General features: G+C 42.2%; 1 protein-coding gene across 5 annotated transcripts in view; it reads left to right on the forward strand.

Annotated features, from left to right (window-relative positions):
* LOC126248068 (zinc finger CCCH-type with G patch domain-containing protein) overlaps window positions 1-12,266 on the forward strand; it is a 162,880-nt gene that overhangs the window by 67,443 nt on the left and 83,171 nt on the right. For all 5 annotated transcript variants that reach the window (XM_049948710.1, XM_049948711.1, XM_049948709.1 and 2 more), the window contains 2 exons: window positions 4,967-5,106; window positions 11,298-11,470. In XM_049948710.1, the coding sequence (XP_049804667.1) occupies window positions 4,967-5,106; window positions 11,298-11,470 (313 nt within the window). The remainder of the gene's footprint in view (window positions 1-4,966; window positions 5,107-11,297; window positions 11,471-12,266) is intronic.

Below are 12,266 nucleotides of genomic sequence, written 5' to 3' on the forward strand. Positions count from 1 at the left end.
ACTTATTTTGAGACAAGCATGAGAAGAACTCACCATGTGTCTGATGTGGATGACTAATGGCTAAGCACATGGTACAACACAAGGCACAATACAGACACAGCCACAGTCACAGTCACCCCCGCCCCCACTCCTGGCACTGTTTGCTGGTTTCAGTGAGTCAACAGAAAGGTGGGAGAGTTACCTGCACCAGTTCGTGCTGCACTGCCAGGTAAGGTGTATCATTGGTCCAGTTGATAAGGCCTCCTTATTGTTGTCCAGCTGCACAGGTTTATACAAATTTCTCCAAAATTCGAAGCCCTCCACAGAGCCCGAGAAAGCGATGTCCACAGTGGTCAAACTCTGAGAGAGCACTGCCCTGCCCGGCCTGCTGCCGCCTGCAGGTGAACACCACTGCTAGTGTGTCTGCCCATACTACGTGCTGCATGCACCCTACATGGCTGATTTCCACACAGTCACACTGCACTACCCACACCAATTCATTTGCCTCTATCATGATGTCCACTGGCAGGGATACTGAAGGAACAATACTTATCACTTTGTTTCTGTTCCTCTCAACAGCTACTGCAACTGTAGCTACAAAGTACACTTCCCATGTACTTTTATCTGTGTAACAGCTATCTACCACTCAATGAAGCTATGGATAGAAAGATAAGCACACTCTCTCTCTCTCTCTCTCTCTCTCTCTCTCTCTCTCTCTCTCTCTTCCCCCCCCCCCCCCCCCTCCACAGATTCCAGTTTGAGTTCATGAAGCATCTCCGTAATAATCACATGTTGATCGAACCTATCGATAACAAATCTGGCAGCTTGCCTCTGAATTGCTTCAGCATCTTCCATCAGTCCCACCTGGTGGGGATCCCAAACAGTTGTGGATCACACTTGTGTTCTATTAGAGGTCTCCTATAACAGGTGAGCTATAATTTTCTAAAATTCTCTGAACAAACTGAAGTCAACCATTTGCCTTCCCTACTACAGTCCTTACGTGCTGGTTCCATTTCATATTGCATTGCAACATTACATCTAGATATTTAATTGATGTGGATGTCAAGTAGCACACTACTAAAGCTGTATTTAAACGTTGTAGGATTGTTTTTCCTAGTCATCTGCATTAACTTATATTTTTCTACATTTAGAGTAAGCTGCCATCTATCACACCAACTATAAATTTTGTCCAAGTCATCTTGTGTCATTTTACTCAACAACGACACCTATCTGTACACCACAGCATCATCAGCAAGCAGCCTCACATTGCTTCTCAACCTGTCCATCAGAGCATTTATGATTTCTGTAATCAGTACTAAGCAACACTTGAGGTGGTGTAAAGAGTGAATCCACTTGACTGTTGATGACTGGAAATGAGTGATTTGGAGTGACGAAACATGCGCTGTCACAATCTGATGGAAGGGTTTGGGTTTGGTGAATACTTGGAGCATGTTACCTGTCATTATATGTAGTACCAACAGTGAAGTACAGAGGAGGTGGTGTTAACAATATGGGGATGTTTCTCATGGTAATTGGTGTGATCCTCTTATTATGCTTAAAAAATCACTAAATGTGGAAGGATATGAACACATTTTACGGCATTGTGTACTGCATACAGTAGAGGAACAGTTCACAGACGATTTTCTTTCTTTCTTTTTTTTTTCCCCCGCCATGACAATGCATCCTGTCATAAGCAGCATCAGTGAAGCATTGGTTTCTGAACAGTAACATTCCTGAACTAGCCTGGCCTGCCCAGAGTCCCAACCTGAAGACCTTGGGATGAATTAGAACATCAGCATTGCTCCAGACCCCAGTGTCCAACATCACTACCTTCTTTGGTTTTAGCTCTTGAGGAAGAATGGGATACCATTCCTCCACAAACATTCATTGTCCCCAGCAGAGTTCAAACATCATAAAGGTGAAGGGTGACACACCCAATATTAATGTCTTTTAATAGAGTTTAGATGCTTTTGATTGGATAGTGTATAACATTCTAAGACAGCTACACAATTAGTACTTCCAGGAATGTTTATCCATTGTCATAGGGTCCTTCCTTTCAAGATTTTTTTAAGTATGATGTGTAATGTGCTAAATTTGTGTAGGACAGTGATGTTCTTCAGAGATCAGTTTTGAATGTGGCAGTGTTTGCTGTAGTAATAAATACTGTTTTTATCCACATTTTAGGCTCCCATCTAGTGTTTGTGAATAACTTTTCTATATTTTGCTTCTCCTCCAGCCACACAACTATTCCTCATTGATCAGTTGGATGTGTATGTGTGTGTGCCCAGAATTACTTTACATTTAGCTGAGTACAGAAAGAATGGTAAGCCAGAAGACGGTTGTTGTGCCCATGTTTTACAAAGTGTTATCTGATCAACACATTGAAATTGTAGCATGATGTGGAGGACACTATCATCTGCTCCACAGTGTTTTTCCAATGTCAAAGTTTGCTTACTCAGTGAATTAACTGTATTTGTTGCACAATGAAGCCTTGAGAGCACTGGAGGTACAGGGGAGGGACAAAGATATGGAAACACCAAAAATACAACACATTATGATACCCAGTATGGTTTAGGAAAATTGCAGGCATTCAACACAGCTTCCAGTCATCTCAGAATGGATAAATACAGGTCCTGTATGGTTTTCAAGGGAATCTTATACAATCCTTACTGCAAAGTAGTGCCAAGTTCAGCTAATGATGATGGAGGTGGATAGTGATCATGCACCCTTCTGTACAAACTAGACCACTAAGACCACAAAGACTCGATAATATTGAAATATGGTGACTGTGGTTGTCAGGGGAGGCATAACAGTTCATCATTGTGCTCAGTGATGGACAGTGTGAGCTGTGTGAAGAGGGGCTCTGTCATCTTGGAACACATCGTCACCATTGGCGAACAAATACTGTACTGTGGGATGGATTTAATCAGCCCAAATGTTCATATAATCCTTGGCAGTAATATGACCTTGCAGAGTAACATTGGGGCCCATAGAATAACATAATACAGTTGCCCAAATCATCACCAACCTGCCACGTTTCACTCTCGGCAGCAAGCAGTCAGCATTGTAGGCGTGGGGTGGCATACACCAGATGTAAACTCAGCCAGAAGTTGGAAACAGTGTGAAACAAGACTCATCACATCAAATGACTTTCTTCCATTGCTCCATAGTCTAGGTTTTATGACTTCAGCACCACTTAGCCGGCCGCGGTGGTCTCGCGGTTCTAGGCGCGCAGTCCGGATCCGTGCGACTGCTACGGTCGCAGGTTCAAATCCTGCCTCGGGCATGGATGTGTGTGATGTCCTTAGGTTAGTTAGGTTTAAGTAGTTCTAAGTTCTAGGGGACTAATGGCCACAGCAGTTGAGTCCCATAGTGCTCAGAACCATTTGAACCATTTTCAGCACCACTTTTTCCTGTTACAGGAATTTGCATCACTGATCAGTGCTTTTGGAATTCCAGCTCACACTTCGATTCCCAGCTTATGGAGCTCCATTTTTGTTGTTTTGGTGCTGACGTGGCTCACGAGTGTGACATTCAGTTTGGCAGTGACTTCTCCGTGGTCTTCCTCTTATTTTTAATCACAGTCTTCGTCATTGACCATCTGTCTCGATCACTCGTACACACTTTCATCCATATTGTGACTTAGCAGATGAAATTTTTCCACTTTCTCTGAATGTGGTGTGAATATTCGATTCAGTACCTCGTCAAACACCAAACACTTTGGCTACCCGGTTAGGGAAGTGCTCACCATACGATCACAAACAATTTGATCACGTTAGAATTCACTTCCTACATAATACACTCACAACCACACAAGAACACTGTTCTGACCATGACTGACACTGGCAACATATTGTGCACATTGTACAGGTGCTATTCGTGGTCAAATACATAGGTGATGTCTGCTGACTTGGTTAGCATCTGCATTTATGTTCAGGCCTGCATTTCTTGCAGTGATTCCATAATTTTGTCCAACCCCTGTATTTCTAGTGCTAAACTCCTAATCTCCTCTGACTTCAAAAACTGCCCTTCAGGCTACCAGTGGCACGTACCCCGCCAGTAAACAATTCCAGATTATTCGTGTTGCCTTCATCTACCTAAAGAGCCAAAAAGGGGTGCGTACCAATGTATGTTGAGAGTTCAGAGAAATAAAGTAGCCAAGCACGCTCCTATTGAAAATACTGTGGAACTGTGTGCTGTCTCCTTACTAGCTGTTACCTCACTGTTAAGGCTCAGGTTTTTTGGGGTTAAGAAACAAGTTGCAGTCAACCCCTTTCCCCACCCCTTCCTGTTCCTGACAATCATGCAGTCGTCCACTATAGGTTACACAAGCAGACTGCAATGCTCCTGTTGTGTCATGTAATTTGTAAAACACAAATGTGGTAATGACATACTCATCCTCTTTTTCAATTGCTTTGTGTGTTTTATGAGTGAGTCCTGATTTTACAATCTCTTCCAAATTTTAGGGAATCATTGTCACACTCTTTGTCTTTGAAATTAGAATATTCCTTATTGTATTCAGTCACGGCAGTTTTCAATGTTGCTAAAATTTCATTATAGAACTATGGCATTGTAGCTAATAAGGCCATCCAAAAGTATAGAAAGCAAACACTAAATTGGCTTTATAACTTTTATATAAAATTTTGTGAAATATAATTGTCATTTTTGAGAATGCTGTGTTTGATGTAACAAGTCTTTTTTCTTATGTTATTCCACAGAGTGATAATCACAGATTTTTCTTATACAATTGTCAATTGCAAGTGTAATCTACAGTTATTTTCAGATCCAGTATTGCAACATAAGAAGCATTTTAATGCTGGATCTGCTCGATCTGCAGTTGACTGTAAAATACAGTTGAAGCCAGTAATTTTATAAGTAAAGCCTGTGATTTTCATGTGGATAATTGAAGAAGAAAAACAAAGTAGGATAAAAAAGCTAAAGATTCATTGTAGTACTTGTAATAATCATTAATTTTTATTTATTTCAGGTCCGTGTGTTTTTTACAAATCCAGTTTCCAAAGAGATGGCACCTTGTGAGCAGTACTTTGCAGGCACCTGCAGATTTAATGATGATTGCCGGTATTCTCACGGCCACTTGGTATCACTATCAGATTTGAAAGAATACAGGTAGACATTGCTCATCTTCAGTAATTTACCACTAAGAGTTACATTTATCAGTAGCAGTACAAAGTAGAGGAGGATTACGACAATATCTCCGTGCAAGTAATGGTGTGCTTTTGGGTATCCAGCCGAGCTGTTGTTTCCATTTTTCTGCACAATATTCCAATGACTAGTTTGGACGGAATCAAAAACTTGGCTTAACACCTAAAAGCACACTATTAATCAGTCAGACCAAGAAAATATTAGAGATAACATCTCCGTGCAACATTGTGTGAGTTAAAGCTAACAGTTATTTTTAAAAGTATATTGACTTAGTGTATTTAACTTCATTAAAAGGGTAATATAAAATACACTAACTGGCAGGATTGTATTGTTTAAGTTATCATTAATTAGTTTACAGTAAAAGAGAGGTCTGTGTCAAGGTGAAAGAAGAAGTGACTGTGTATGAATGTGTGTGTAACATACACTCCTGGGAATTGAAATAAGAACACCATGAATTCATTGTCCCAGGAAGGGGAAACTTTATTGACACATTCCTGGGGTCAGATACATCACATGATCACACTGACAGAACCACAGGCACATAGACACAGGCAACAGAGCATGCACAATGTCGGCACTAGTACAGTGTATATCCACCTTTCGCAGCAATGCAGGCTGCTATTCTCCCATGGAGACGATTCTAGAGATGCTGGATGTAGTCCTGTGGAACGGCTTGCCATGCCATTTCCACCTGGCGCCTCAGTTGGACCAGCGTTCGTGCTGGACGTGCAGACCGCGTGAGACGACGCTTCATCCAGTCCCAAACATGCTCAATGGGGGACAGATCCGGAGATCGTGCTGGCCAGGGTAGTTGACTTACACCTTCTAGAGCACGTTGGGTGGCACGGGATACATGCGGACGTGCATTGTCCTGTTGGAACAGCAAGTTCCCTTGCCGGTCTAGGAATGGTAGAACGATGGGTTCGATGACGGTTTGGATGTACCGTGCACTATTCAGTGTCCCCTCGACGATCACCAGTGGTGTACGGCCAGTGTAGGAGATCGCTCCCCACACCATGATGCCGGGTGTTGGCCCTGTGTGCCTCGGTCATATGCAGTCCTGATTGTGGCGCTCACCTGCACGGCGCCAAACACGCATACGACCATCATTGGCACCAAGGCAGAAGCGACTCTCATCGCTGAAGACGACACGTCTCCATTCGTCCCTCCATTCACGCCTGTCGTGACACCACTGGAGGCAGGCCGCACGATGTTGGGGCGTGAGCGGAAGACGGCCTAACGGTGTGCGGGACCGTAGCCCAGCTTCATGGAGACGGTTGCGAATGGTCCTCGCTGATACCCCAGGAGCAACAGTGTCCCTAATTTGCTGGGAAGTGGCGGTGCGGTCTCCTACGGCACTGCGTAGGATCCTACGGTTTTGGCATGCATCCGTGCGTCGCTGCGGTCTGGTCCCAGGTCGACGGGCACGTGCAACTTCCGCCGACCACTGGCGACAACATCGATGTACTGTGGAGACCTCACGCCCCACGTGTTGAGCAATTCGGTGGTACGTCCACCCGGCCTCCCGCATGCCCACTATACGCCCTCGCTCAAAGTCTGTCAACTGCACATACGGTTCACGTCCACGCTGTCGCGGCATGCTACCAGTGTTAAAGACTGCGATGGAGCTCCGTATGCCACGGCAAACTGGCTGACACTGACGGCGGCGGTGCACAAATGCTGCGCAGCTAGCGCCATTCGACGGCCAACACCGCGGTTCCTGGTGTGTCCGCTGTGCCGGGCGTGTGATCATTGCTTGTACAGCCCTCTCGCAGTGTCCGGAGCAAGTATGGTGGGTCTGACACACCGGTGTCAATGTGTTCTTTTTTCCATTTCCAGGAGTGTAGTAAGACAATAAGTATTTTTATCCTTAAAAGGGGAAGATGAAAAGTTCTCAGTCTGGCAGTGAAAGAGTGTTTTTTGGTAAAAATTACTAATTTATTATGTGATTTTCTTTTAGGCTAAAGCATTGTTACAACATTTGTTTCTAGTGAGTGTGACTCTGAAAGAGCTGCTCTATACCTACAGGGGATATACAAAATAATCTGAACACCTGTACATGGGAATGGTTTATTAATAAGGGATTGGACCCCCATTTGCCCATAATACAGTTGCGATTCTTCTTGGAGTACTGGCATATAATGATTGTGTAGTCTCCAGTGGAATGTTATGCCACTCTTCGATCAGCACCTCTTCAAATTCCTGTTGTGACAAGGGAGGCAGAAATCTGCTCCAGAGTCTGCGCTCCAATACCGCCCATAAGGGTTCGATAATGTTCAAGTCCGGGGAGTGTGCTGGCCAAGGAAGACGCAGCATTTCAGTTGCACGCTCCCCATACCATGATTGTACTGACCTGGCTGTGTGAGTGGGTGCATTATCGTGCTGAAATATGGTATCATTATTGGGGAACAACATTTGAATCATGGGGGGCATCTGATCACCTAAAATGTTCACATAATCATTGGCTGTGTTTCCACTGATGCTCACAGGATTCACAGGACTGCCCATACTTTCTTGGTTTGACAATCATTAAGGCACACTGTCATACTTGGACTTGCCCATCAAATCACTTGATCTCAATCCATTACGAAATGTCTGGCACTATTTGAAATGGCAGGTGAAACATAGCCACCAAAATCACTGAAATATGATAGATCCATGGGATCTAATCATGAGTGAGTGGCTTCAGCTGTATGTGGCATGCCAGAAGAAACTTATGGACACTACTCCTCTCCAAATTGAGGTGATTATTAAAGCTAAGTGCAGAATTACATGTTAGTGTGCGCTGTCTCCAGAGGCGCTTATGATCATAGTTATGAATAATCTCTTTTGCATCTTTGACAGCTCGGGTCATAACCTTTGCAGCAGATGAAATCAACTTCCCAGTTTCTGGTGCATGGCCATTGGCTTTTATCCTTTGCTTAAATTTCCATTTTACACTTCTTTGTGTGGTTGTTGTCACTAATGGTTTTGGTATAGCAGCTCGCACATGAATATTCCCTTTATGAAGTTCTTGGCCGACAGTGTCAATAGTGTCTTGAAGATGGCTATTGAGCCGTGCAGTCAGTTTATCCACCATGGTTTTGTGTTGTTTTGACACAATTCGTGTTATCGTACAACGATCTCTGTTATTTAGTTTTAATTTACACCCACTATTACATTTACAGGATAATGTCTTTCCATTTTTTGTGTAGGCTGTCATGACTGTTGAAACAGTTGCTCTTGAAACATTCAGTAAGTTGGCTGTCTTGGTGACTGATGCTCCAGCTAATCAGCATCCATTATCTACCCTCTTTGGACCTCTGTTAGTTCTTTCACTGCACGTCGACCTCAGCCTCTGAATGCAAATACAAAGTGTGCACTACTCATAAACAACCTGCACTGATGCCTAGTCTGTACTTAAAATGCACAGTCCAGTGTGACATGTGCCTGACCTGCATTGTTGACTGTCAAACACAACCATCCCATTACTACCATTGCTCACATTATTTTGCCTATCCCTTTATGTATAGCTGCTATAACAGCTTAGACTCAAAATATTTACCAGCCAAAAATTTCTTTACGTATGGGGAATGGTCAAAGTCAGTGTGCCACATTTGATGAACAGGGCAGCTATTTTAACAATTCTTACTGCAAATTCTTCAGTTTTCCAATTGCCAAGCACTTTCATAAACAGGTGCATTATGTTGAAAGACTTTTTCTCCCTTTAGCAGTATAGGCTTCTCACATGTTTTTTTCATCCAGCAGGTCCAGAAGACATTTGTAGTATTTGTTGGTTATTATTTTACTCTTTGTAATCTCACTGGACAAAATGCTTATCTCACTCCTAAAGAAGCACATTTGGTGCTTCAGACTTTTGTAGATCTGATACCAATCATGTGACCCCCCACCTCCACCACAGCTGGCATAAGTCACGGCAGTGAACTGGTGTGTGCGTACCAATCAGTTGTATGGAATCAGCGCAGTAAGAGTTGTCGAAGTGGAGCCGTGACAGAATGGCAGAAAGGAGCTATCGTGTTTGGGTATGCCTGTCACCACACTGAATGAAGTTGTTCAATTTGTGTATGTATCTATGCAGACTGTCCACTGTATTTACAAGGAATGATGCACCGCTTACAGACATATAACACAGTCTTAAAAAGATCCTAAGACACAGCAACAGGAGATGAGTGCCACACTGTGGCAGTGTCAATCAGTTTCAGAGTGAACTGGAATTGCCACTTTCTGTGAGTGCAGGTCCATCTCAACTAGTGTATAAATTGCGAAAGGAAGGGTAAGCATTGGACATCTGGGGTCGGATTCCTTGCAAAATGAGATTGCTTACAGCAACGTGTAAAGCTCCACATACTTGATGAGCCAAATAACTGACCAGAGTTGTCTAGTAAGAAGTGAAGGGTTGTGGTTTTGCCTTTTAATAGATGCAAGTCATTGAGTGCACCTAAGGCCCATTGATTGATGCCAGGTGTTTTGTACACTGATGGACAAATGAGGCATTTAACTTGTAGTACGAGGAGAATGTAGTTCAGGCTGGGGGGAGGGGGGGGGGGGGAGGGGAGTTCTGTGATGTTTTCGTGATGGTTTTTCTACCATGACCTTGAGTCCATTCACTCTAATTACCGTGAACATGAACCATCATGCTTATTTCAACATTCTCAGTGACCAGTGTTGCCCTTCCTTGTACAGCTTCGTGATGATGAGCATGTTGTCAATGGTCCTGTGTTCCAAGAAGAAAACAACTGGATTCACAGGACTGCCCATACCTTCTTGGTTTGACAGTCATTCAGGCACCCTATCACACTTGGACTTGCCCATCAAATCACTTGATCTCAATCCACTAGGAAATGTCTGGCACTATTTGAAATGGCAAGTGAAACATAGCAATCAGAATCACTGAAATATGATAGATCCATGGGATCTAATCATCAGTGAGTGGCTTCAGCTGTGTGTGGTATGCCAAAAGAAACTTATGGACACTACTCCTCTCCAAATTGAGGTGATTATTAAAGCTTAAGTGCAGAATTACATGTTGTTAGTGTGCTGTCTCCAGGGGAGCTTATGATAATAGTTATGAATAATCTCTTTTGCATCTTTGAAAACTTGGGTCATAACCTTTCCAGCAGATGAAATCAACTTCCCAATTTCTGGTGCATGGCCGTTAGCTTTTATCCTTTGCTTAAATTTCCATTTTATTTCTTGACTTAAATGGTGGATCCATGGGGTATATGTAATAAATCTGTGGACAAAATGAGAAGATTCTATTGAAAAGGGTCCAATGATTCCCAAGGAATTTGTTTTCTGATTGGTTTTTGGCCATTGTCCAACAAATGTGACATCCATCTTGCCAAAACATTGTTGAAATTGTACCACATGTTTTCTCCTGGTACGTTCATGCTATCATTAATTTCATGTATCATTAATCATGAACTTTGCAGTATTATACCTTGTGCTTTCTTGACTTTTCCGTCTGTAGATGTTTTGGAATGCTCTTGAAAACTTTCATTTATTTTAACTTCACGGTATATGCACAAGTCATTGCTACCCAATTTGTGCAGGTGTTTTCTGGCCCTGACAGTAGATTTCTCATTTAAAGGATATCAGAGATTTAGTGAACCGTGATTGCTACATAGTGTTGGTAGTTTCTTGTTATGGAGGCTGCAGTGACAGTTGTACTTATCAGAGGTAGGTACTGAAATATCATGTGGATCTCTTCCATTGGATTGATGGACTACACCGATGCAGAAAGATTTTTGTGTTGTGATAATTGAGGAGTTGATAAAACAAACACAGTGTATTCTAATTGTATATTCTATGTTTGTATAATAAGGATAGTTCTCTGCAGAATTGATTCACGTAGACTGGGCTAGTGAGCCCTTAGTAACCTATTATGATTGCTTGTGATCTTATAGTGTTCAGTTTAAATCCTGTTTTGTTGGTTCAGCCACAAATATCGTTTGTATATTCATTGACAGAGTTCAGAGTTACTTCTAAATTTTCTTATTTGGTCTTCAAATACAGTTTATCTGTGTAATATGGCCAATATTTTCCGTCATACACTTCAGTAGACCCATCATATTGTTTCAGTCAGTGCATATAACAAATTACATATTTTCAAGAAATAACTTAACACAAAAATACAAGTTTCCTTTCTTTTATAGTGAACCTGACTTTTCTGCTGTCCAACCTGGAGTCAAGGCTTTAGTAAAAAGTGACAACAGTCTATGGGCCCATGCTACAGTAATAGCACTCAACATTGATGGAAGATGTGATGTTAAGTTTGAAACTAATGGAATTGAAACAACTGTTGATTTGCAACATATACTTCCATTAGGTATGTATACATTACTTTATTAAATGAAATGACACCATTTACATGTGCATAAAGTACATTCCCCACCAATCAAAACAGTGTTTATATCATAAAATTTGCAAGTGCAAGGATCTATTGGTATTAGCACTGGAATTATTTCGCCCTGTCACTTCTCAGTAATTGAATATATATTGGTTAATTATTTTGCTTCTTCAGTGACTTTTTAATATAGTTACCTTTGTAGAAGATGGGTTTTTTGAACTTAAATAAGTTTTTGAGCACTGTAATTATGTTGTCCGTCACATTGCAGTCTAGTGTCATATAACAAGGCAAATGTCAGGTTGGAAAGCTGTAACGCAATTGTATACATAGATTTGTGGGGGCCGGGGAGTGCAGGGAATGAAAGTATAAGCTTTATGAAACTAAATAAGTAATTTTCTTCTGAAGTAAAATGAAAACAATAACCAAAATAAAGGCAACTGTTCAAATGTACAAATCCTTGCACATCTGAGAATCAAGCTCTTCTACTGGGTGACATTCAGTACTGTACTGCTTCACTCGCTCCACTGTAACTTGCTTGGATCTTCCTTGGCATGCTATCCATGAGGTAGTTGAGGCATTGCTTCTCAAGCCTGTCTCACTATTAAGTGACAGCTCTCCTGCAGTCATCACTGTGTCATCCTGCAATGACACATGGCAAGTTCCAATTAATCCCGAGCATAACAACATACTGCAAGTTACGAGGCCCAAACATGTTCAGTTGGATTAATATCAGCAGATGCCACAGGCCATTCAGCTTGGTTGATTCTTGTCTCCT

Source organism: Schistocerca nitens, chromosome 3 (genome assembly GCF_023898315.1).
Source record: "Schistocerca nitens isolate TAMUIC-IGC-003100 chromosome 3, iqSchNite1.1, whole genome shotgun sequence".
In the NCBI taxonomy this organism is placed as follows: domain Eukaryota; kingdom Metazoa; phylum Arthropoda; class Insecta; order Orthoptera; family Acrididae; genus Schistocerca; species Schistocerca nitens.